Source organism: Fundulus heteroclitus, chromosome 21 (assembly GCF_011125445.2).
Source record: "Fundulus heteroclitus isolate FHET01 chromosome 21, MU-UCD_Fhet_4.1, whole genome shotgun sequence".
Lineage (NCBI taxonomy): Eukaryota > Metazoa > Chordata > Actinopteri > Cyprinodontiformes > Fundulidae > Fundulus > Fundulus heteroclitus.
The window spans coordinates 37,691,748-37,713,698 of NC_046381.1; the positions used below are offsets into that span (position 1 = coordinate 37,691,748).

At 49.7% G+C, this 21,951-nt stretch overlaps 2 protein-coding genes across 6 annotated transcripts; both read left to right on the plus strand.

Moving 5' to 3' along the window:
• The first annotated feature begins 1,085 nt into the window (after positions 1-1,085).
• Positions 1,086-8,382, plus strand: LOC105921230 (guanine nucleotide-binding protein G(olf) subunit alpha). 2 transcript variants are annotated; one of them, XM_012856937.3, is made up of 13 exons: positions 1,087-1,278; positions 1,747-1,893; positions 3,394-3,466; positions 3,563-3,617; positions 4,151-4,270; positions 5,606-5,703; positions 5,840-5,894; positions 5,961-6,034; positions 6,128-6,186; positions 6,269-6,389; positions 6,473-6,603; positions 6,685-6,752; positions 7,881-8,382. In XM_012856937.3, the coding sequence occupies exons 2-13, from the start codon at positions 1,758-1,760 to the stop codon at positions 8,025-8,027; spliced, it is 1,137 nt and encodes a 378-aa protein (XP_012712391.1). In that variant the 5' UTR covers positions 1,087-1,278; positions 1,747-1,757; the 3' UTR covers positions 8,028-8,382. The 2 variants fall into 2 exon arrangements, with proteins under 2 accessions (XP_035981574.1, XP_012712391.1); XM_036125681.1 differs by having other exon boundaries at positions 1,086-1,278; positions 6,473-6,752.
• Positions 8,383-12,208: 3,826 nt separating this feature from the next.
• zbtb14 (zinc finger and BTB domain containing 14) lies at positions 12,209-21,308 on the plus strand. Of its 4 annotated transcripts, none has more exons than XM_036125679.1 (10): positions 12,209-12,461; positions 17,487-17,708; positions 17,792-17,962; positions 18,036-18,131; positions 18,202-18,345; positions 19,396-19,640; positions 19,717-19,802; positions 19,879-20,018; positions 20,864-20,959; positions 21,112-21,308. In XM_036125679.1, the coding sequence occupies exons 2-10, from the start codon at positions 17,520-17,522 to the stop codon at positions 21,250-21,252; spliced, it is 1,308 nt and encodes a 435-aa protein (XP_035981572.1). In that variant the 5' UTR covers positions 12,209-12,461; positions 17,487-17,519; the 3' UTR covers positions 21,253-21,308. The 4 variants fall into 4 exon arrangements, with proteins under 4 accessions (XP_035981572.1, XP_012712387.1, XP_035981573.1 ...); XM_012856933.3 differs by having other exon boundaries at positions 12,210-12,461; positions 17,520-17,708; XM_036125680.1 differs by lacking the exon at positions 12,209-12,461 and adding an exon at positions 13,775-14,286 and having other exon boundaries at positions 17,520-17,708.
• Positions 21,309-21,951: the final 643 nt, after the last annotated feature.

Consider the following 21,951-nt stretch of genomic DNA (forward strand, 5'->3'; position numbering starts at 1 on the left):
CTAATTAGAGAACTATTAACTAATTAAAAACTTTAACTCAACCGGTTTTAACCTAAAGGTTGGCGGTTAGCGTTGCTGCTTCTCCATGGTTGGTTCTGGTTCTGGAGGCCTGATACACTGATGGGAATGGAATATAAAGAACAAATCTTTAAGAAATGATTATTTTAACCTAACACAAATAATTAAAAACCCAACCAGAATAACTAAATAACTCTCTTAGATCCTTTATTTCCAAATCATGCTGAGAGAACGACTCTCTGATCTTTTTCCTACTGTAAGTAAAGAACATTAAATTCTGCTACTTTTAACAACCATTACAAACATTTACACCCAAATCCTGATCATATTCTAAATGAAGTTAAATGACATTGAACCGAACGCTGAAATATTTAACTCAGACCTCAGAAGTTAAGGAAGTTCTTAAAAGAGGGAAAGGAATGAAGGGGAACCTTCTGCCCTGCTGAGTAACTATAAAACACTTAAGAAAGAAAATCTGGTTTTAGCACTTTCTAAAAGCACCTGAAACAGTTTCTTAAACGTTCTGTCATGTTCGCACTGTTACTGATTTTTGGTCATGGAGCGCCGCGTCATTTCAGGACATGAACCACAGGAACACACAAACGGGTCAGAAGGTTCTGGATGTATTCCTTCCCTGCAACACGGACCGGTTTGGGTTTCTGTAGATTTGACCCCAGAGGATTGTGGGTATGCTCAGGTGTTTATCGGTAAAGGTGCTGAACGTGTGAGAACAGAGTTTACTGGGCCGGTGGTACCGTGTCAGAACCTAAGCAGACACGGTACCACCAGGTTCTGATCAGAACCAACCAACCTGCTGTCTGCATGGTTCCCCCAGGTGAGACCTGCCTATGAGCCGTCTACCTGACCCAGGCAGAGGAACACCTGGGACGTGCAGGACGTCGGTTCTTCAGGACTGACTTTGGACCCGGCAGAAACAGAACCAGAGACGTTTGTGTTTGTGAGTCTGCTGCTGGTCGTCAAGCAGCTTAGAGAAAAACAGAGAAATCCCCCAAAGAGCCGAAGGAGAAGCGTCCTAATGAGGCGGGGGGGGGGGGGCAGGTGGGAGACGGAGCTGCTCAGGTGTTCACTGAGCAGACGGCACACTCGCTGCAGGAGCTCTGCCTCTCTGAACCGGACCGCGGCTCAGAGCATGCTGCTGGTTCTGTGACCCGGTCTCAGTGGACTTGGATGGACGACGGAGAGAGAAGCTGATCTGGACCTGCAGAACCGAGACGGGTCGCCCACTTCCAGCAGCTACAGGTCAGTGGAGCACAGCTGCTCTCCTGGTTTCAGGTAAGAGCAGACGGCAGCCCTGGTTCTGGTTCTGGTCCTGGTCCGGTCCTGGTTCTGATCCAGTCAGATGTCTGTGTTTACGGGCCTGCAGAATCTACAGAGACTGTTTTCTGACCGGTTCAGATGTTTGAGAAGATGATTTCCTCCTCAATCATCTGGATTTAAAGCGGTTTGAGACCGGGCTCAGGTGAGCCAGCTCAGGTACGGCCAGTGATGTCACGGGTCAGAACCGGCGCAGAAAGCGATGTGACTCCAGATTGATGCTGGTTTTAATGACTCAGTTTTACTGGATTATTTATGAATTTCTGGATTTTAGTTTTATCTGATTTCATGATTAGAAAATAAAACCATTAGTTCTGGATGTTTGTGGGTCTCCACTGGTTCTGTTCTACTGGACGTTCCGCCTGCTTATTGTGGCCTGTTTCCTGGTTCTAGTGGTTCTAGAGATGGGTTGTTTAGGAGGGAAGACTGACGAAGAACGACTGGATGAAAAAGCTAAAAGAGAAGCAAACAAGAAGATCGAGAAGCAGCTGCAGAAAGAGCGACAGGCTTATAAAGCCACACACCGACTGCTGCTGCTGGGTGAGACACCTGGCTACCTGTCCTACCTGTCTCTCTACCTGTCCTTCTACCTGTCCACCTGTCTCTCTACCTAGCCATCTGTCTCTCTGCCTGGCTACCTGTCTCTCTGCCTGGCCATCTGTCTCTCTGCCTGGCTATCTGTCTCTCTGCCTGGCTACCTGTCTCTCTGCCTGGCCACCTGTCTCTCTGCCTGGCCACCTGTCTCTCTGCCTGGCTACCTGTCTCTCTACCTGGCCCCCTGTCTCTCTACCTGTCCTTCTACCTGTCTACCTGTCCTTCTACCTGTCCACCTGTCTCTCTACCTGGCCATCTGTCTCTCTGCCTGGCCATCTGTCTCTCTGCCTGGCTACCTGTCTCTCTACCTGGCCACCTGTCTCTCTATCTGGCCACCTGTCTCTCTGCCTGGCCACCTGTCTCTCTGCCTGGTCACCTGTCTCTCTACCTGTCCACCTGACTCTCTACCTGTCCTTCTACCTGTCCACCTGCCTCTCTACCTGGCCACCTGTCCTCCTACCTGGTCACCTGTCTCTCTACCTGGTCACATGTCTCTCTACCTGTCCACCTGTCTCTCTGTCTGGCCACCTGTCTCTCTGCCTGGTCACCTGTCTCTCTGCCTGGCCACCTGTCTCTCTGCCTGGCCACCTGTCTCTCTGCCTGGCCATCTGTCTCTCTGCCTGGCCACCTGTCTCTCTACCTGTCTCTCTACCTGGCCACCTGTCTCTCTACCTAATCACCTGTCTCTCTACCTGGCCATCTGTCTCTCTGCCTGGCCACCTGTCTCTCTACCTGGTCACCTGTCTCTCTGCCTGGCCACCTGTCTCTCTGCCTGGCCATCTGTCTCTCTGCCTGGCCATCTGTCTCTCTGCCTGGTCACCTGTCTCTCTACCTGGTCACCTGTCTCTCTACCTGTCTCTCTACCTGGTCACCTGTCTCTCTACCTGTCTCTCTACCTGGTCACCTGTCTCTCTGCCTGGCCACCTGTCTCTCTGCCTGGCCACCTGTCTCTCTGCCTGGCCATCTGTCTCTCTGCCTGGCTATCTGTCTCTCTGACTGGCCACCTGTCTCTCTACCTGTCTCTCTACCTGGCCACCTGTCTCTCTCCCTGACCACCTGTCTCTCTGCCTGGTCACCTGTCTCTCTCCCTGACCACATGTCTCTCTGCCTGGCCACCTGTCTCTCTACCTGGCCACCTGTCTCTCTACCTGTCCTACCTGTCTCTCTGCCTGGCCACCTGTCTCTCTGCCTGGCCACCTGTCTCTCTACCTGGTCACCTGTCTCTCTGCCTGTCTACCTGTCTGTTCTGCTAATCATGTATGTTCTTCCTGGTCTCATCAGTCCTGGAGATTAACCAATCAGACTTCATGTGTCCTGCCTGTCCTTCTACCTGGCCACCTGTCTCTCTACCTGGCCACCTGTCTCTCTACCTGGCCACCTGTCTCTCTGCCTGTCCTTCTGTCTGTGTCCGTCTGTCTGTCCTCTGTCTTCTCTGTGGTTGTGCAGGTGCAGGAGAATCAGGTAAAAGCACCATCGTAAAGCAGATGAGGATTCTTCACGTTGACGGTTTCAACGCTGAGTGAGTCTCTGATGGTGGTTCTGTAGAACCAGAACCTTCTGAGAACCTTCATGGCGAGGGTAACCACTAACCTTGGTTCTAATGAACTGTTCCCAGGGAGAAGCAGCAGAAGAGTCAGGACATCAGGAAGAACGTGAAGGACGCCATCGTGGTGAGTCCCACGCCGGCAGAAAGGTCTGAGATGTTCCTGGTTCCATCACGACCGTCCAGGTCCCACCAGCTGGACCTTTGTCCCTAGAACATGTCTCAGCTGTCACCTGAAGGTCCGGCCAGGAACCGTGTCACCATAAAGACTCATGATGGACGTGCTGGGGCTGTGACATCATAGTCAGGTGACCTTTAGGGCTGGTCACCTGACATTCAGGTGACCTTCAGATCAAGGTCCAGATGAGATTAGTGTGACATTCAGGACTTGTTTGGTTCTGCCTGGTCCAGTTTACCATCTGCTCTCCAGTTTCCATGGTTCTGTGGTTCTGTGGTTCTGTTCAGAGGAACGCTGCAGGTTTAGATGGACTGATGTGGTTGATGTCTACCTGGGTCAGGTTCTCCCAGCAGGTTCCTGATGCTGCAGCAATGATTTAAAGCTGAGAACCCCGGTTCTTCTGTCTCTGCTCTCAGTAGATCACCTGTGCAGGTGCCTGACGGCTCCATCAGCCAATCAGCTTCCACCTCTGTGTGTTTCAGACCATCGTGTCGGCCATGAGCGCGCTGACTCCGCCCGTCTCTCTGGGTAACCCCAACAACCAGTTCAGGGTGGACTACATCAAGAGCATCGCTCCCCTTTTAGACTTCGAATACACCGAGGTAAACCTCCACCTCCACCCAGGTGAGTCATGTGATCAGTGATGTCACTCTGCAGCTGAGCCAGGCCAGGTTCTGTTCGGATGCGTTGGGTTCCACAACGTCTCTCTGTGTCTCTGGCAGCTGCTTCCTGCTCCAGTGGAAACGCTCAAAGTGTCACTTAATGTTTTCCTCCCACTGGAGACTCAGGAGAAAACACACATGCTTGTTTAAGGCACGCAGTGAGGACCCTAACACCTGAACCTACCTGGCTGCTTGGTCCTGACCCATGACCCCCAGGCCAGAACAAATGAAACAAAGAGTCTCAGTTTATAGTAAAGAAGTGAAAATGTTGTCGCCCAGCTGCAGCGACACACGGGGAGCACCCAGTCCTGAACAGGCAGACGAGGTTGAAGTGCTCTAAAGCTGCACCAGGAGACCTGCTTGTTTGTTTTAATGATGTTAATGACATGATGTAACGAGTTCACCTGAGACACACACACCTGAGAGCCACCTGAGGCCTCATTATCCAAACAGCTCGCCTCCAAGGGCCGCAGAAACACAAAACAAGTGTCTCCATTCTTCCTCTGCTGTCTCTGCTGCTGCAGCTGATTGGTTAGAGAGACAGGCGTCTGCCTATCAGCGCTGTCGCTGCCGTCCAATCAGGGACGGTCTCACAGAACGAGCCGTCCAATGAGAGGACGCTGTACCTGCTGACCTGTGATGGCTCTGATCTGGGGACAGCAGGTCTGGCCGTCCAGCAGTGCTTTTCCCTTTTCATCCCCGGTACAGATGTAGTCTTCACTGCAGGAGATGCTTCTCCTAAGTCCAGTTGCTTTGTTTTTTACCTTTTTTTGGAATGACCATGACCTGGATGACTGAGAATCTTCACCAGCATATTCTCCTAAATCTCTGCTGGACTTTAATGGAGTGAGCTGCCATCACAGAGGGGGAAATGGGCTGTAGGGACGGACCCTGTCCCACCATGATCCTCCTCCCAACCAGAGCCAGCGCCTGGCTGGATGCTCCGTTCCCTGTGGCTCTGATTCTTTTCATAAACATCTGGAGATCTGAGCTGAACCAACCAGCTAAGCAGCCATTTAAACAGGATCTTTGTGACCAATCTGTTCCCACTGGCATTTATGTAAACCACTGAAGGTGAGCCAGTTAAAAGTAACGACCCAGTACCGAATGAAACTAAAGGACCTCCTCAGTGAGGAAGTGTCCGGTTGAGACGTAACTCTGCCCGCATGGTCCATTGATGGGATGAACAGGAAGTCAGCAGACTCAGAGCAGCACCAGCCCGTTCTGTCTCCCTCCAGCCTGCAGGGGGCGCTCACAGCTCTCTCTCTGTCTCAGGACTTCTTCGAGCATACCCAGAAACTGTGGGAGGATGACGGCATCAAGGCCTGCTTCGAACGCTCCAATGAATATCAGCTGATCGACTGCGCTCAGTAGTAAGACTTATACTCAACGTTAGGCTCCTCCCACCAGCGCTGTGACATCACAGCCCTTTACCTGCAGACACCTTTAAAGCCTTTATAGTTAAATTCACTGCCTGCTGTTCTGGTCCTTGTGTGTTCTCTGTTCCAGCTTCCTGGACCGGCTGGACTCTGTCAGGAGGCCTGACTACACACCTACGGACCAGGTGAGAGACCGGCCAATCAGGCTGCAGCGTCCACCGTGACTCCGCCTCACTCTTCTTCTTCTGCAGGACTTGCTGCGCTGCAGGGTACTGACCTCAGGCATCATTGAAACCAGGTTTCAGGTGGACAAAGTCAACTTCCAGTAAGTTCAGGCCCGTGTTCTGTTTCCTTGGTTCTGTGTTCTGGACCTCGGGTCAGTACCATGACGTCCTGCAGACTGACAGGTGTGTGTCAGTATGTTTGATGTAGGTGGTCAGAGGGATGAGCGCAGGAAGTGGATCCAGTGCTTCAACGGTAGGGGCAGCAGTACTGGTCGATAAGCAGTGTTGGGTTGGATCGGGTTCTAGCAGAACTCAGGTGGGTTTGTTTCCTTCAGACGTGACGGCCATCATCTTCGTGGCAGCCAGCAGCAGCTACAACATGGTCATCAGAGAGGACAACTCCACCAACCGCCTCCGGGAGTCCCTGGACCTGTTCAGATCCATCTGGACCAACAGGTGCCAGGCTCTGAACAGCGTCTAAAGCTCCCTGGGCTGTGATTGGCCAGATTAACCTCACTCTGCTCTGTGATTGGCTGCAGGTTTCTGAAGACCATCTCAGTGATTCTGTTCCTGAACAAGCAGGACGTGCTGGCTGACAAGATTCTGGCAGGAAAGTCTAAACTGGAGGATTATTTCCCGGAGTACAGGAACTACCAGGTTCCTCCTGACTGTAAGAACCAACACGCGTGTGCAGACAGACACGTGAGGAACACAGAACACTTCCCAACATCCATGTGTGTGTCTTTCCCAGCTGTTCCAGATGCTGAGGAAGACCCTCAAGTGACCAGAGCAAAGTTCTTCATCAGAGACGAGTTCCTGGTAAAAACTCTTTGATGATGATGATGATGATGATGATGATGATGATGATGATGATGATGATATATGCATTTATTTACCAGGACAGTGGATGCTGATGACATTAACATGTAACATGCCAGAGGTGGCCAAAGCCTAGTTTTCATCTGTAGTCCTGTTTACCTAAAGGAAGCATAAAATATTATAAACAATGCGTCAAACAAGAGTCAGAAGAACGTATTAGGGCTGTGTTAGTCCATGGCAGCATAAAAGCAGCAACAGTAAAGAAGCAATAATACAAATAAAATTAGTCAGGGGAAGCAGCAGTTATTAAGCACCAGCAGCGATAACAATAAAAGCATAAAAACGACAATGCAAGTGTCACGCTTTAGTCAGCAGGTTAAAACATGGGATAGAGACGGAATAAAATGACAAGCAAGATGAGGATGAAGATGAGGATGATAGAGATGGAGATAATAATGATGGATGAGGATGATGATAGAGATGATGATAGAGATGCGGATGGAGATGATGATGATAGAGATGCGGATGAAGATGATGATGATGGAGATTATGATAATGATAGAGATGAGGATAGAGATGAGGATGATGGAGATAATGATGATGGAGATTATGATGATGAGGATGATGGAGATAATGATGATAGAGATGAGGATAATAGAGATGATGATGATGGAGATGAGGATGATGGAGCTGATGATGATGATGGTGATATTAACAAGGATGATGAGGGTGATGGCACTGATGCCTCCCTCCTGTAGGGAACAGCAATCTGACCCAATCTGTATAATCTGATTGAAATTTGACTTTGGAAAGAGCCTGGAGGTGACATGTTTCATGAATTGGCGCTATCTAAATAAAAGTGAATTGAATTGAAAGCAGAGGGAGGTTCTTTACCTGAGCAGAGGTCAGATATGTTAACCCGTGCAGTCAGCTGTTGGTTCCTTGTCCAGAACATCTGGGTCTCTCAGGTTCTTTTTCATGGACATGGTGCTCAGGTGGTAAAGCAGTTATCTGTCAGGATCAGAACTCAGGCAGAACCTCATCAACAGCTTCACGCTGACATGTTTGAGCAGCCGTGTTGCGTGTGACGTGTTCTTTCTAACACGTGACGTGTTCTCCATGTTCCAGAGGATCAGTACGGCCAGCGGTGACGGCAAACATTACTGCTACCCCCACTTCACCTGCGCCATCGACACCGAGAACATCCGCCGCGTCTTCAACGACTGCCGTGACATCATCCAGCGCATGCACCTGCGGCAGTACGAGCTGCTCTGATTGGCTGCCTGCCCTAGCCCCGCCCCTTCCTGTTAGGTCACGGAGACATCTCCATGTGTTTAGGGTAGAAATGAGCGCTACTAGTGATTCTGAAGGTCAGGGTCATGCCGAGGCTTGTGGGTAGTTTGGTGTACAAGCTGTGACTGGCCAACCGTTGTCATGACTACAGAGAGCCAGCATTTTATTGGAATATTAATATTTTCAATGTTGTCAAAGTGTTTTAGAGCTCACTTGTAACCTGTCGCTGATTGGCTGTTTCAGATAATATAACTTTTTTGATCCAATCAGAGCTCATTTAATCCAAACAGGAAGTTGATCTGCTAACTTTATCAACATTAAAGAGGATTTATCTGAGCGCTGGTGTCTGACTTCTTCCTGAACATCTAAAACGGTCCAGAGACTCAGTGGGACTCTGACCAGAACCGATCCACTGGATCAGGAACGTCTGAACAGAGGTTAATGATCTTTTAAAGGTCTCAGGTCCAAACAGAACCAAAGTTCAGGACCAGGTTTATTAGTGTGAACAAAGAATAAGGGCTTCTGTTTGCAGCGTCCAGCAGGAACGGATCCACTCTGGTGGAACTAAAGGACGTATTTAAGGAAAATAACTGAAAACAGTGTGGATCAGAACCTGCTGGGGTATGAATAATTCTGGTCTGGTCTGCAATAATTTAAGGAACTCCTTCCAGAAGGGAACCGGGTCATCTGAACCAGATATGGTGAGGACTCGTGGGTCAGTGATTCATTTCTCTGAAGGTTTCAGGAGATTCTTCCAGACGTCCAGGAGGAGCTTCTCTAAAAATGAAACCTCTGCGTTCTACCGCCATCATCAGGTTCTGGTCCAAACCGCTTCAGAACAAATGTTCCTTTGGGACACCTGAGTCTCCTCACCTGGCTGCAGGTGAACATCTCTGGGACCTCTTAGAAGCTCTCCAGGTGATGCACCAGGTGATCAGCCACAGGTGGCAGGGCAGGCTCTGATTGGCTGATCCAGAATGGCCCGACCATCTTCAGACTAAACAACAGGTTCTGTTAAACCATGATCAGCTGATGATCGCCCCCTGGCGGCCAGCTGCGGTCACTGCGCGCTACCGGCTCAGCCTCGGAGTGAAGGCCAGAGAAACTGGATCATCCGGAACCTCCAGATTAGAGCAGAACATTTCCTAGAACCCGTCCTAGACAGTCTTCCAGTAGCGGGATCCCTCTGATGCAGTCATGTTCCTCTGGTTCTAGAGCTCCTTCATTGTTTATGGGTTCTGAAGCCAGGCGTACAGAACCAGAACTTGATGTGGTGATCAGAATACTGGACCGTGGTTTTTCTGGGGTTCTGATCAGACAACACCTGGAACCAAGCACACCCAGAGTCAGTGTCCTGTCTCTGCTGGTTCCGTCTGAAGGTTCTGGATTTCTCAGGCCACTGATCAGAACCGCTTTATATCTCCAGTTTTAGTAAAGACAGTTCAAAGCTGGCCCTCCATTTATCAGAACCACTGTTTGGACCCGGTCAGCCCTGTGCGTGGTGACAACTGCAGGACTCAGGTGGCCCAGTTGTTTACTGAGGTCCAACTGGTTCTGATGTGATGGAGGTACCGGTCTGCAGGTTTCTCTCACAACAGAACTTCAAACTAAATGCCAAGTGGTTCTGGTTCAGGTGTAGCTCCTGCTCAGTCACTGTTTCTCTTCTCCTACAGAACCAAACAGAACCAAACAGAACACAGATCCACATCAGCAAAAATAATAAGTGTCAGCAATAGATTCTGGAACTACATCCGGATCGGTTCTGCCTTCCTATTTGTAGTTAACTTCAAAGTATATGAATAGAAATCGACCAAGAACCCATAGAAGTTCTGAAGACGAAGGTTTGGATCATTAACGTCTATCAGTAGCCCAGTTCTACCGGGACCACTCTGTTTATGTTCTTAGTTTAAACTGCAGAGGATTATTCTGAATTTAATAAATGTAGAATAAACATGCATGATGTCGTGTTCTAACACCTTCTCTAGATCTGGATCTATTCTACAACTCTCCACTATTTTATAATACATCATGGTACACTGAACTGTAAAAGTTGTTAAATCTGCACTAGGGCTGGTAAATATATAAAGGAGCAGATGAAATACAGCTCTGATTGGTTGATAGATCATTATCAACAAATTAAAAACATAGATTTAGTAACCTATGTTTAGATACACAGTCAACTCTTTATTCAACCAACTTTTACCAAAATTAAAGTTTAAAAAAAAAGAAAAATGAACTCGTGCTCTCTGAACTCTTTGAAGGGGGCGGAGCTTAATTCCTGGGTCTGCGTTGTGATTGGTTGGGAGGAAGTAATGATGTAATATTAACCAACATGGCTAGAATGCAAAAGGAAGGAAAACTGTTATTCTGTTAAACTTTTTATTGACCTATTTTTCTATCAATCGATATATATTGTTGATGAATTATCGTCCGGCCCTAATTTAATAACACATTTTATTTCAAGTGCCTTTCAAAACAGTCAAGGACACTGTACAGGTAAAAACAATAAGTGGTAAAAACAACATCGTAATCAAAAGAAATAACACCGACTACACACAGAAAAAAACCTCAGAATCACAGAAAAATCAGAATGAATCTGGAACATGTGGGTTTAGATCTGAACAAGAATAAAGATGTCAGGGTAACCTCCAGAAAAAGCTCTGTACCACGGCGCTGAAGGAACCACCGGGTAGGAGAGGATCTAAGAACGGCAGAGGGAGCAGAAATGTGAAGTAGAGGGCAGAGACTGTGAATAACTTTAACAGTAAGTAACTGAATTATGAAGCTGCTGCAGGACTGATGGAAAGAGAAAAAACTCATTTCTATATGGGGCCACTTTGGCATCATGAAATCCTTTAAAGGGCCGGTTACACCTATAGATGATACTTTTGATTTCATAATTTCATTTCAGTTCACATAGAAATTGTTATGGAAATATATAATCAGCAAAGAGTTACCTGCTAATCACTAAAACTGTGTGGCTTGGAAAGGGTCAGGTTTGCAGCAATAAAGTCATTTAAGCTCTTGTAGATACCAGGAATGAAGAACACTGGAGGTCTTATAGGAGCTTTTAAAACGGTGTTCTGTGGTTCTTAATGTTTATCTCAGTTAACTCCTAAAAAACCTCCTGAGCTATCAATTAAAAGCATCAATTAAAAGCATCACTCCATGAGGAGTCCAGCGCCTATAATAGACAAGCGATTGGTGGTTTTCAGTCAGACAGATGCTTACAACGGCTGTGGAGGGGGACTTCATACTAAATGAAGCTTTATGGTAACATAACTGTTTGTCTCCCTTTGGAATTTCATTTGTAATAAATATATGCATATTATAAGTGTTTTGTCTCTGGTAATTGTTTTCTTCCTTTGCTGCCAAATCTGTGAACCGGGTGAGGCGGGCCTTACTGGATGAGACAGGAAGAACTAACAGGCCGCCTCGATAAAATATAAAGAAAATGCACAGTAACATAAAAGTAGCAGCTTAGGCCCAGTTTATGCAGTTTATCTGCAAAAAATGTGATATTGGGGTGAGTTAAACTTTAAATTAATCATCCTGCATCACTTCTTCTCTTTCTGGACATTTCTGGGTTGTTTTTATGTGTTGAGGGAAAGCTGACATCTAGTGGCAGGATGCTGTTACTACACTGTTAAAATAATCAGCTTTGGGTTCTGCAGAGCTGGTTCCACTAGGAGGATTTCTGTCTTATTGTTCCATTTCATGATTTTATCGGTTAAGCAGAATAATGGAGGAGAGCAGATTTACAGCAGAGACAGAGAACATCTGTTCTACTGTTCCGCTCTAGAACTTAGAACCCTGCAGGACTAGAGCAGAACCGCCTAAAAGTCCAGAGTTCTCCTCCCGCTTCTTTCCGCTTAATGACCAGAACTTTTTGGGTTCTGGAACCCAGATAACGGACTCTGGTCTCCTGCCTCACAGGAACATTAATAACGCTTTAATCTGACGTCAGAGGAGCGACTAAGATAATAAAACATTAAATCAGTTTTTATTGGAATTCATTTAAAAAGGTACTGGTGGGCCTGGAGGCGCTCCAGAACCCGCAGCCCGGTTCTGACCCAGTAGAGGAAGCTCAGAACCGGTTCTGACCCAGTAGAGGTCTCTACACCGTAGGGCAGACCTCCCTGCAGCACTGGACCAGAACCAAACGGTACCGTGCAGCTCGCACGCGCTCTGGGGCCCGTCCACAGCAGCGGCTGCAGCTGCGCGCATGCGCCGTGTGCGCCGGTCTGTGGGCAGTTTGGCGCGCTGCCTGCGTGCCTCCGCAGAGTGTGCGTGCTGGCGCAAAGCGCGGCCTCCTGCAACATAAACAACAACACCAGAGCAGAACCAGAACCAGAACCTGCGCCATCCGGACCGAACCCCCGCGGCACGCGGACACACCCACGGGCTCCGGTCACGGTAAGAGCACGCTCCCCGGCCCCGCGCACTCCCCGCTCCGTGACCGGTGGCTGCGCGCTCCGAGGCCGCGGCCCCGCTGCTCGCGTGCCTGCGTGTCGGGGCCGCAGCCCGCGAGGCCCGGGGACCGGAGCGCGCGCCACGGGCACGGAGCGGAGCGGAAAACCGCCGCCATCTTTGTTCACCGGCGCACACAGCGGGTTCGGTCCGCCGCAGGGACCGGACCGAGGCGGACCGAACCGAACCGCTGACCGGGCCGGGCCCGTGTGTTGGGTCCGGCCTCTGCCTCGGTTCCGGGCCGGGTCAGAGCCGTTAGCATGTTAGCTGTCTAAGGCTAACAGTGTCCAGCGCCGTGTGCCGCCCCGGTTCTGGACCTCCGTCTTAAAGTTCGGCCACACACACAATCAGCGGTCTGGGTCTCATCGGGTCCAGCCTGGTTCCGAAAGTCCTGGAACGGGACCGCCGGCCCCTCCTGATAGCGGACTCGGTCCAGTTCGGTCTGTGAACGCAGAAGGCCCCGGTTCGGAGTAGCGAGCTGGCCCCGGCTTCAGAACTCGGTTCCGATCGAGACCCGGAACGAACCGGTCCAGTACTCTCTGACGACCATGGACTGGTGCTGTGGGCGTGCACATGCTCCGTGCGCGTGTCCGCTGCAGTAGTAGTGCATGAAGACAGGAGGCACGCGAGCCCCACATGACACCAGAACCAGGATCAGAGCTGAGGTTCTACACGGTTCTGATCCGGTTCTGTCAGAAATGACTAGGAACCGCAGTCACAGAACCAACAGTCGGTCAGTTCAAGGAGATGGGATCCGTTCTGATCAGGAGGTTCTGATGGGTCAGGATGTTCTGATCAGGAGGTTCTGACGGGTCAGTACCGGCCAGATGGGTCAGGATGTTCTGATGGGTCTGGATGTTCTGATGGATCTGGTCGGTTCTGATGGATCTGGTCGGTTCTGATGGGTCAGTACCGGTAAGATGGGTCAGGATGTTCTGATGGGTCAGGTCGGTTCTGACGGATCAGGTCGGTTCTGATGGGTCATTACCGGTCAGATGGGTCAGGATGGTTCTGATGGGTCAGGACGGTTCTGATGGGTCAGTACCGGTCAGGAGGTTCTGATGGGTCAGGTTGGTTCTGATGGATCAGTACCGGTCAGATGGGTCAGGAGGTTCTGATGGGTCAGGATGTTCTGATGGGTCAGTACCGGTCAGGACGGTTCTGATGGGTCAGGATGTTCTGATGGGTCAGTACCGGTCAGGAGGTTCTGATGGGTCAGGAGGTTCTGACGGATCAGGACGGTTCTGATGGGTCTTCCAGTGGTCTGATAAACTGGTCATCAGCCTGGCGTTGTCTGGATCCAGGGTTCTGGTTCTGGACCAGATGTTCCTTGACGGGAGCAATGAGGACCAGAACCTCTGTGTTCTGAAGAACTAAAGATCCGACCCGGCCCCCTGGACCCAGTTCAGCACCAGCTGGTCCCACAGCAGCAGAATCGGGCCCTCCCGGGTCGGTTCTGCTCCGTTAAGGTTCTGCTGTGGTTCTGAGATATGAGATCTAGTGAAAAGTTCTGGACGTTTACGATGAAACCGGGTCGGTGCAGTCTGACCAGAACCAGGTTCCTCCTGTCCTAAACGGGCCCGGCCCGGCAAAGGTTCTGTTCTGGATCAAAGATCCAATCAAGCCTGTAAATCCTCCAGGAGAAAGAGGTGCTGTTCCTCATCGATACGTTCCACGTCTGACGCAGAACCAGTCCAGCGGCCTTCCTGGGTGGTTCTGGTTCTGACCCGGGTTCTGATGTTCTGCAGGCTCAGATTCAGCTGAGTGAAATGTACGGCAAGCCGTTTCTGCCATAATTATGAACACATGGAGAATTAACCACTGGGCTCCATTAAACGCAGCACCATTATAAGATTTATAATATATAATAATATTATAATAATATGTAATCATTTATATCATTTATAAATAAATACTTTTTATTACTTTTAGCTGCTGAGCGGCGCCTCAGCAGCTCTCTGATTGGCTGCGGTCCAGTAGCCCCTCCCCCACGTTACGCCTGTCACTACCCGATCAGTTCCATCAGCTCATTTACGGCAACAGAATAACCTCCGCCAAAAATAATTTAATTACTGTTCTGAAAATACTTATTTCTGTACTTAAATCATTAAAGAATGCTAAACTATATCGTATAGACAATATAAAAGACTGTTCTGGAGGAAATTGAAGCGTTTTACATCCTCTCCATTGTATTGCTTGACGTCATCATCAGATATGCTCAGAAGTCTGGGAAGATATTATTGCGCAACGTTTGTCTGTATTGTCTGAATTCACTTTTAGTTTTATTATTTGTTCAAACAGGACTGGAAAAATATTTTCATCATTAATTATAAGGTGAGTTTTGTTATACAAATAATATTGTACTAAAAATTTGTTTTATTAGGAAGTTAAAATTATTGATTGAGATTTTAGCGCCCTCTGGTGGACACATCATAAACAAGAAAAGACCTCGTCATTATAGCAGCCGCGTTGTTTATTTTTTACAAAAACCGAACAGGGAATAGAACAAAGAACACGTAACTAAGCCAGGCATACATTAATAAAATACATTTATTAAGTACAAAATACTCTAATACATATGCAAATCAAATAAATGATAAAAACCCCTGAAGAATATTCAAAATCACATACTTCTCTATACTCATATATGTGTTTATAGCTGGGGGGTTATGTACTTTAAGAAATGATGTATATATTTTTATTTCCCTAACCACAACTGGGAAACATTTTTGCTATTAAAAAATATATTTTTATGTATTTTTGTATGTACTTTTAGAACATGCCATATTTAGGCAAATAAAAAGGTATACAAAAAGAAACCCCGCCCCCAATCAGGCGGGCCTTCATGGAGGAAACATGGCAGCTGACCAATCAGGTTGGCCTTCATGGAGGAAACATGGCAGCTGACCAATCAGGTTGGCCTTCATGGAGGAAACGTAGCAGCTGACCAATCAGGCGGGCCTCCATGGAGGAAACATAGCAGCTGACCAATCAGGTTGACCTTCATGGAGGAAACATGGCAGCTGACCAATCAGGCGGGCCTCCATGGAGGAAACATAGCAGCTGACCAATCAGGTTGGCCTTCATGGAGGAAACATGGCAGCTGACCAATCAGGTTGGCCTTCATGGAGGAAACATGGCAGCTGACCAATCAGGCGGGCCTCCATGGAGGAAACATAGCAGCTGACCAATCAGGTTGGCCTTCATGGAGGAAACGTAGCAGCTGACCAATCAGGCGGGCCTCCATGGAGGAAACATAGCAGCTGACCAATCAGGCGGGCCTCCATGGAGGAAACATGGCAGCTGACCAATCAGGCGGTCCTTCATGGAGGAAACATGGCAGCTGACCAATCAGGTTGGCCTTCATGGTGACCAATCAGACGGCCTTCATGGAGGAAACATAGCAGCTGACCTGACCAATCAGGCGGGCCTCCATGGAGGAAACACTGCAGCTGACCAATCAGGCGGGCCTCCATGGAGGAAACATAGCAGCTGACCAATCAGGTTGACCTTCATGGAGGAAACATGGCAGCTGACCAATCAGGCGGGCCTCCATGGAGGAAACATAGCAGCTGACCAATCAGGTTGACCTTCATGGAGGAAACATGGCAGCTGACCAATCAGGCGGGCCTCCATGGAGGAAACATAGCAGCTGACCAATCAGGTTGGCCTTCATGGAGGAAACATGGCAGCTGACCAATCAGGTTGGCCTTCATGGAGGAAACATGGCAGCTGACCAATCAGGCGGGCCTCCATGGAGGAAACATAGCAGCTGACCAATCAGGTTGGCCTTCATGGAGGAAACGTAGCAGCTGACCAATCAGGCGGGCCTCCATGGAGGAAACATAGCAGCTGACCAATCAGGCGGGCCTCCATGGAGGAAACATAGCAGCTGACCAATCAGGCGGTCCTTCATGGAGGAAACATAGCAGCTGACCAATCAGGCGGTCCTTCATGGAGGAAACATAGCAGCTGACCAATCAGGGCTGATTCTGGTTATTTAGTCGTCTGAGACGGTGGCAGCGGGGAAAGCGTCCATCGCTCTGAGTTTACGTCTCTGCAGCGACCGTCAGCTCTTCCTCTGCTGTTTCCTCTGAAAATGAGCCGCACACCAGGAAACATCCACTAGATTACAGAGAGAGGTGTAAATATATTATAAACATAATATTTAATTAATAATATTCCTCTGAGACCGCTACATGTAAACTCATCCTGTAGCTGATTAATTTATTCCCCTCATCCACTGTGGTGCCTCTGCCTTTTGGTTAAAACTGAGAACAGACAAAAGCTATAAATGTAGTTTGGATTCAGGTCAAATATTATTTAATACTTTAAACGAGTTCTTTGTTTTGAGCATATTTAGTGTTTATAATCATTTTCTGTCAGTGCTGAGATTTCTCTCTCCTACAGCATACTTTCTATTCAAGATAGCGTTTTAGCCTTTTGTTTATACAAAAAGTTATTCCTATAATGTTTTTATTGTTATTTGTTCTTTTTACCCTTTTGTCTGATTAAATAAGGAACGATAACGGTGCAGATGACACCGTATCGATTAGAGCTATCATCTAGGATGAGCCGATATGTAGCTCAGCTTGATTTGACTCCAATATCCATATTTATTGCTTTCAAATTAATGCTCAAAGTCACTCAATCAACAAATCCAGCCAAATATTATATTTATGTTAAATTTATTGACCTCTGATATATTAACAGGAACATAAAGAGCATTTGGTTCAAAGCATTTATCACAGAAAACAAAAATGTCCCAAACGTCTCATTTTAGGGACGAAGGAGCTTCTAAAATCCTGTCTTCCGTAAATTCATCTCACTTCCTCACTGTGAACAGTAATGGCTGTAATATCGCCCCCTAGGGGCTGGGAGGTATATCCACATTAAATCTTTTTTAAAAACATTAATCCTTGAATGGATGTTTATGCACAGCCCTAGTATGGATAAACGAGCCGTCCCCAGCTCCTCACAGGTCCTGTGTCTCCTGGTGGACAGATGGCGGAGACGGTGAAGTACGTGGACGACGAGCATAAGAGCATCTTCCTGAAGCTGCTGAACGAGCAGCGGCTGGAGGGCGAGCACTGCGACATCGCCGTGGTGGTGGAGGACGTCAAGTTCCGCGCCCACCGCTGCGTCCTGGCCGCCTGCTCCAACTACTTCAAGAAGCTCTTCAAGAAGCACGAGGTAGGAACCGGTTCTGGTTCTGGTTCTGGTTCTGGTTGTGGTTCTGGGTGGGTCGGTACGTTCTCACCTGACCGTGTCCTCAGGTGGACAACTCGTCCGTGATCGAGATCGACTTCATCCGCTCAGACATCTTTGAGGAGGTTCTGAACTACATGTACACGGCCAAGATCTCCGTCAAGAAGAAGGACGTCAACCTGATGATGTCATCGGGGCAGATCCTCGGCATCCGCTTCCTCGACAAGCTCTGCTCCCAGGTAACGCTCAGGTGGACAGGTAGAGCCGTCTCTGTGAGCAGTGATGAAGATGATGATGATGATGTGTCATCAGAAACGAGACGTGTCGTCAGAAGAGAAGGAGAAGTTCCCCTATGACATCGTAAAGATGGCGCTGCCCCCTGAAGCCCAGCTGGCTGCAGACGCTGAGGTACGCTCGCCAGGACCCGACCGTCCGCTCTGAGCACCTGTTCACTCATCCTGATTGGTTGGTTCCTCAGGTGCTTGGTGAGCACGATGACACGCCCGATGCAGATGACCTCGTGGAGGCGTCGACCAATCAGGAGCTAGACAAGTCTCCCAATGCAGCGCTTCACGTGCAGGAGGCCATCTTGAAAGAACTAGCCAACGAGGACGTTCACAAAGTACACACCTGTCCCTAATCTTTACCTGCTCTGGGTCACCTGTCCTTCACCTGTCCTTCACGTTTCTCATCTGTCCTTCACCTGTCGCTCATCTGTCCCTCATATGTCCTTCACCTGTCACTCACCTGTCCTTCACCTGTTCCTCACCTGTCAATCACCTGTCCTTCACATGTCACTCACCTGTCCTTCACCTGTCCCTCACCTGTCCCTCACCTGTCCCTCACATGTTCCTCATCTGTCCTTCACCTGTCCCTCACCTGTCCCTCACCTGTCTCTCACCTGTCCCTCACATGTTCCTCATCTGTCCTTCACCTGTCTCTCACCTGTCCCTCACCTGTCCTTCACCTGTCCCTCCTCTGTCCTTCACCTGTCCCTCATCTGTCCTTCACCTGTCCCTCACCTGTCTCTCATCTGTCCTTCACCTGTCACTCATCTGTCCTTCACCTGTCACTCACCTGTCCTTCACGTTCCTCACCTGTCCTTCACATGTTCCTCATCTGACCTTCACCTGTCGCTCACCTGTCCCTCACCTGTCTCTCACCTGTCCTTCACCTGATCCTGACCTGTCCTTACCGTCCCTCACCTGTCTCTCACATGTTCCTCATCTGACCTTCACCTGTCGCTCACCTGTCCCTCACCTGTCTCTCACCTATTTCTCACCTGTCCTTCACCTTTGTCTCACCTGTCACTCATCTGTGTCTCACCTATTTCTCACCTATTTCTCACATGTCCCTCACCTGTCCTTCACCTGTCCTTTACCTGTCCTTTACCTGTCACTCACCTGACCTTCACCTGTCCTTCCTGTCTCTCACCTATTTCTCACCTGTCCCTCACCTGTCCTTCCTGTCTCTCACCTATTTCTCACGTATTTCTCACATGTCCCTCACCTGTCCTTTACCTGTCCTTTACCTGTCCTTTACCTGTCCTTCACCTGACCTTCACCTGTCCTTCACCTGTCCTTCCTGTCTCTCTGGCCACCAGCTAGAGTCCTTACAGCAGAGTCCTAACACCTGGGACTGAACCTGTCTGGCTAACCTGTGAATTGTCCAGGTGGGCTGCTACAACCAGGACGTGGTGACAGAGATGGAGGCGGAGCCTAAGGACCTGGGCTCGGAGCATCACGCCACGCAGACGCTGACCTTCACGGACAGCATGGGCGAGGTGAAGGACGAGCAGACACCCGGCTGGTCTGCAGCCACCACTGACATGAAGTTTGAATACCTGCTGTACGGACACCGGGAGCAGTTGTCCTGCCAGGTGTGCGGGAAGACCTTCCTGGACGAGAGTAGACTCAGGTATGTAACGCCTGGACACCTGAACGACGGTGCACCTGCAGACTACGCTGAAGGTACACCTGGTCTGCCTCCTTAGAAAACACGAGAAGCTGCACTCAGCAGAGCGTCCGTTCGCCTGTGAGATCTGCTCCAAAGCGTTCACCACCCACGCTCACCTGAAAGGTAGGAGCCCCCCTCACCACACCTGGGGAACCCTCAGCTCTGTTCTCTCTGGCTCATCCTCACCTGTCTGCTCCAGAACACCTGAAGATCCACACCGGCTTCAAACCCTACAGGTGTGAGGTGTGTGGGAAGTCGTTCATTCGAGCTCCTGACCTGAAGAAACACGAGCGAGTTCACAGCAACGAGCGACCCTTCGCCTGCCAGATGTGTGACAAGGTCAGCTCACCTGTCGTCCTACCTGTGTCTCACCTGACGGCAGCCATGTGCGTTGTGTCTGGATACCATTTTACTTCAGCTGAGCCTAAACGGGTTCTGCTCTGCAAGGTTCTGGTGGTTTGGTTCTGGTCTTTAGCAACATAGCCACCTGCAGCTACCTGTCCACCTGTCTGCTAGCTACACCTGGCCGTCCTGATGGCGTGAAGATCTCTGCTGACCTCCCTGTCCAGACATCAGGTCCTCCTCAGAACCGATGAGGTCCAATCAGAGGCCGGCTGGCCAGACCAGGTGACCTGCTGTCAGGGAGCGATGGGGGATGCTGCCACCTTGTGGCTGAGGCCGGTACTGCAGCCGTCTGATCTAACGATCTAAGCTAGCAGTCATCCAGACGTTCCTCATACTGGACGTCTCTCCTTCAGGTGATTCACATAACGTGAGACCGGTCACCTGCTTTTCTTCTGAGTTAGCATGTTAAGCTAGTGGGCACCTCCAGCAGGTAGCCATCACACCTGTCCAGGTGCTGCAGGGAGGCTGCGGCGCCTCACCTGCCGATCTGATCTCACAGAGAACAGGAGGGTGAGGACTTGGTTCCAGCCAGCAGGTTCTGGTGACCGTGGTGGAACGTGTCTGGACTGATGCTGCAGGTCTGAGGGGCTCTAGATGTTAGCATCAGCAGGTCACCAGTAGAACCTGAGCGCCCCGCGGTTCTGTTCGTCTGCTGCATTCTGGGTTTTTGCATTCTGTCTGACCCTGTTCTCTAACCCGGTTCTGTCTGACCTGTCTGTCTGACCCGGTTCTGTCTGACCCTGTTCTCTGACCCGGTTCTCTGACCCGGTTCTGTCCAGGCCTTTAAACACAAGTCTCACCTGAAGGACCACGAGAGGAGACACCGAGGAGAGAAACCCTTCGTCTGCCCGTCCTGCACCAAGGCCTTCGCTAAGGTACCGCTGCTACCAGAACCGCTGCTACCAGAACCGCTGCTACCAGTTCACCCTGGTTCTGGGCCCAGCTGTAGCCCGCCTCCTCTCAGTGTTCTGTCCAAACTCCACGTTCTGTTATGAGTTCTGTTCTGAGTTCTGTTCTGTTCTTGCAGGCGTCGGACCTGAAGCGCCACGAGAACAACATGCACAGCGAGAGGAAGCAGCTGAATCCGCTGCAGAGCGACACCGAGGCGCTGCAGGCCGCCGCCATGGCCGCCGAGGAGCAACACCTGGAGAACATCGGCTGCTCCTAACGCCGGAGAACCGCGGCTGCTCCTCAGAACAGCCGGAGAACCTCGGCTGATCCTCAGAACAGCTGGAGAACCTCGGCTGATCCTCAGAACGCTGGAGAACCTCGGCTGATCCTCAGAACGCTGGAGAACCTCGGCTGATCCTCAGGACGCTGAAGAACCTCGGCTGCTCCTCAGAACAGCTGGAGAACCTCGGCTGCTCCTCAGAACAGCTGGAGAACCTCAGCTGATCCTCAGAACACTGAAGAACCTCGGCTGCTCCTCAGAACAGCCGGAGAACCTCAGCTGCTTCTCAGAACAGCTGGAGAACCTCAGCTGATCCTCAGAACATTTGGGGGAAACAAATAGGGAACATCCGGACTCAAGCGTGAAGAACCCGCAGAGCAGCTAAGGAACATCTGGATGAGGATGTTTATTTATACCAAATGACAATGAGGTTCTGTTTAGAGATGTTCTCGTTCTAAATGGACCTCTGTGTTCTGAGCAGAACCTGAACGGACCTCCGTGTTCTAAGCAGAACCTGAACGGACCTCAGCTGCACTCTGAACTGAACTCTGGGTTTTATGTAAAGCGGTTCTGCTCAGTTTCATGAGCAGAAGGCGCGTGTTGATGATGTCATCAGCTGCAGACGAAGTGATGAAATAAAGGCTTTTAGGTGTTTTTCTAACACGGTGTGGCGCTGAGCGTACAGGTACCACAGGA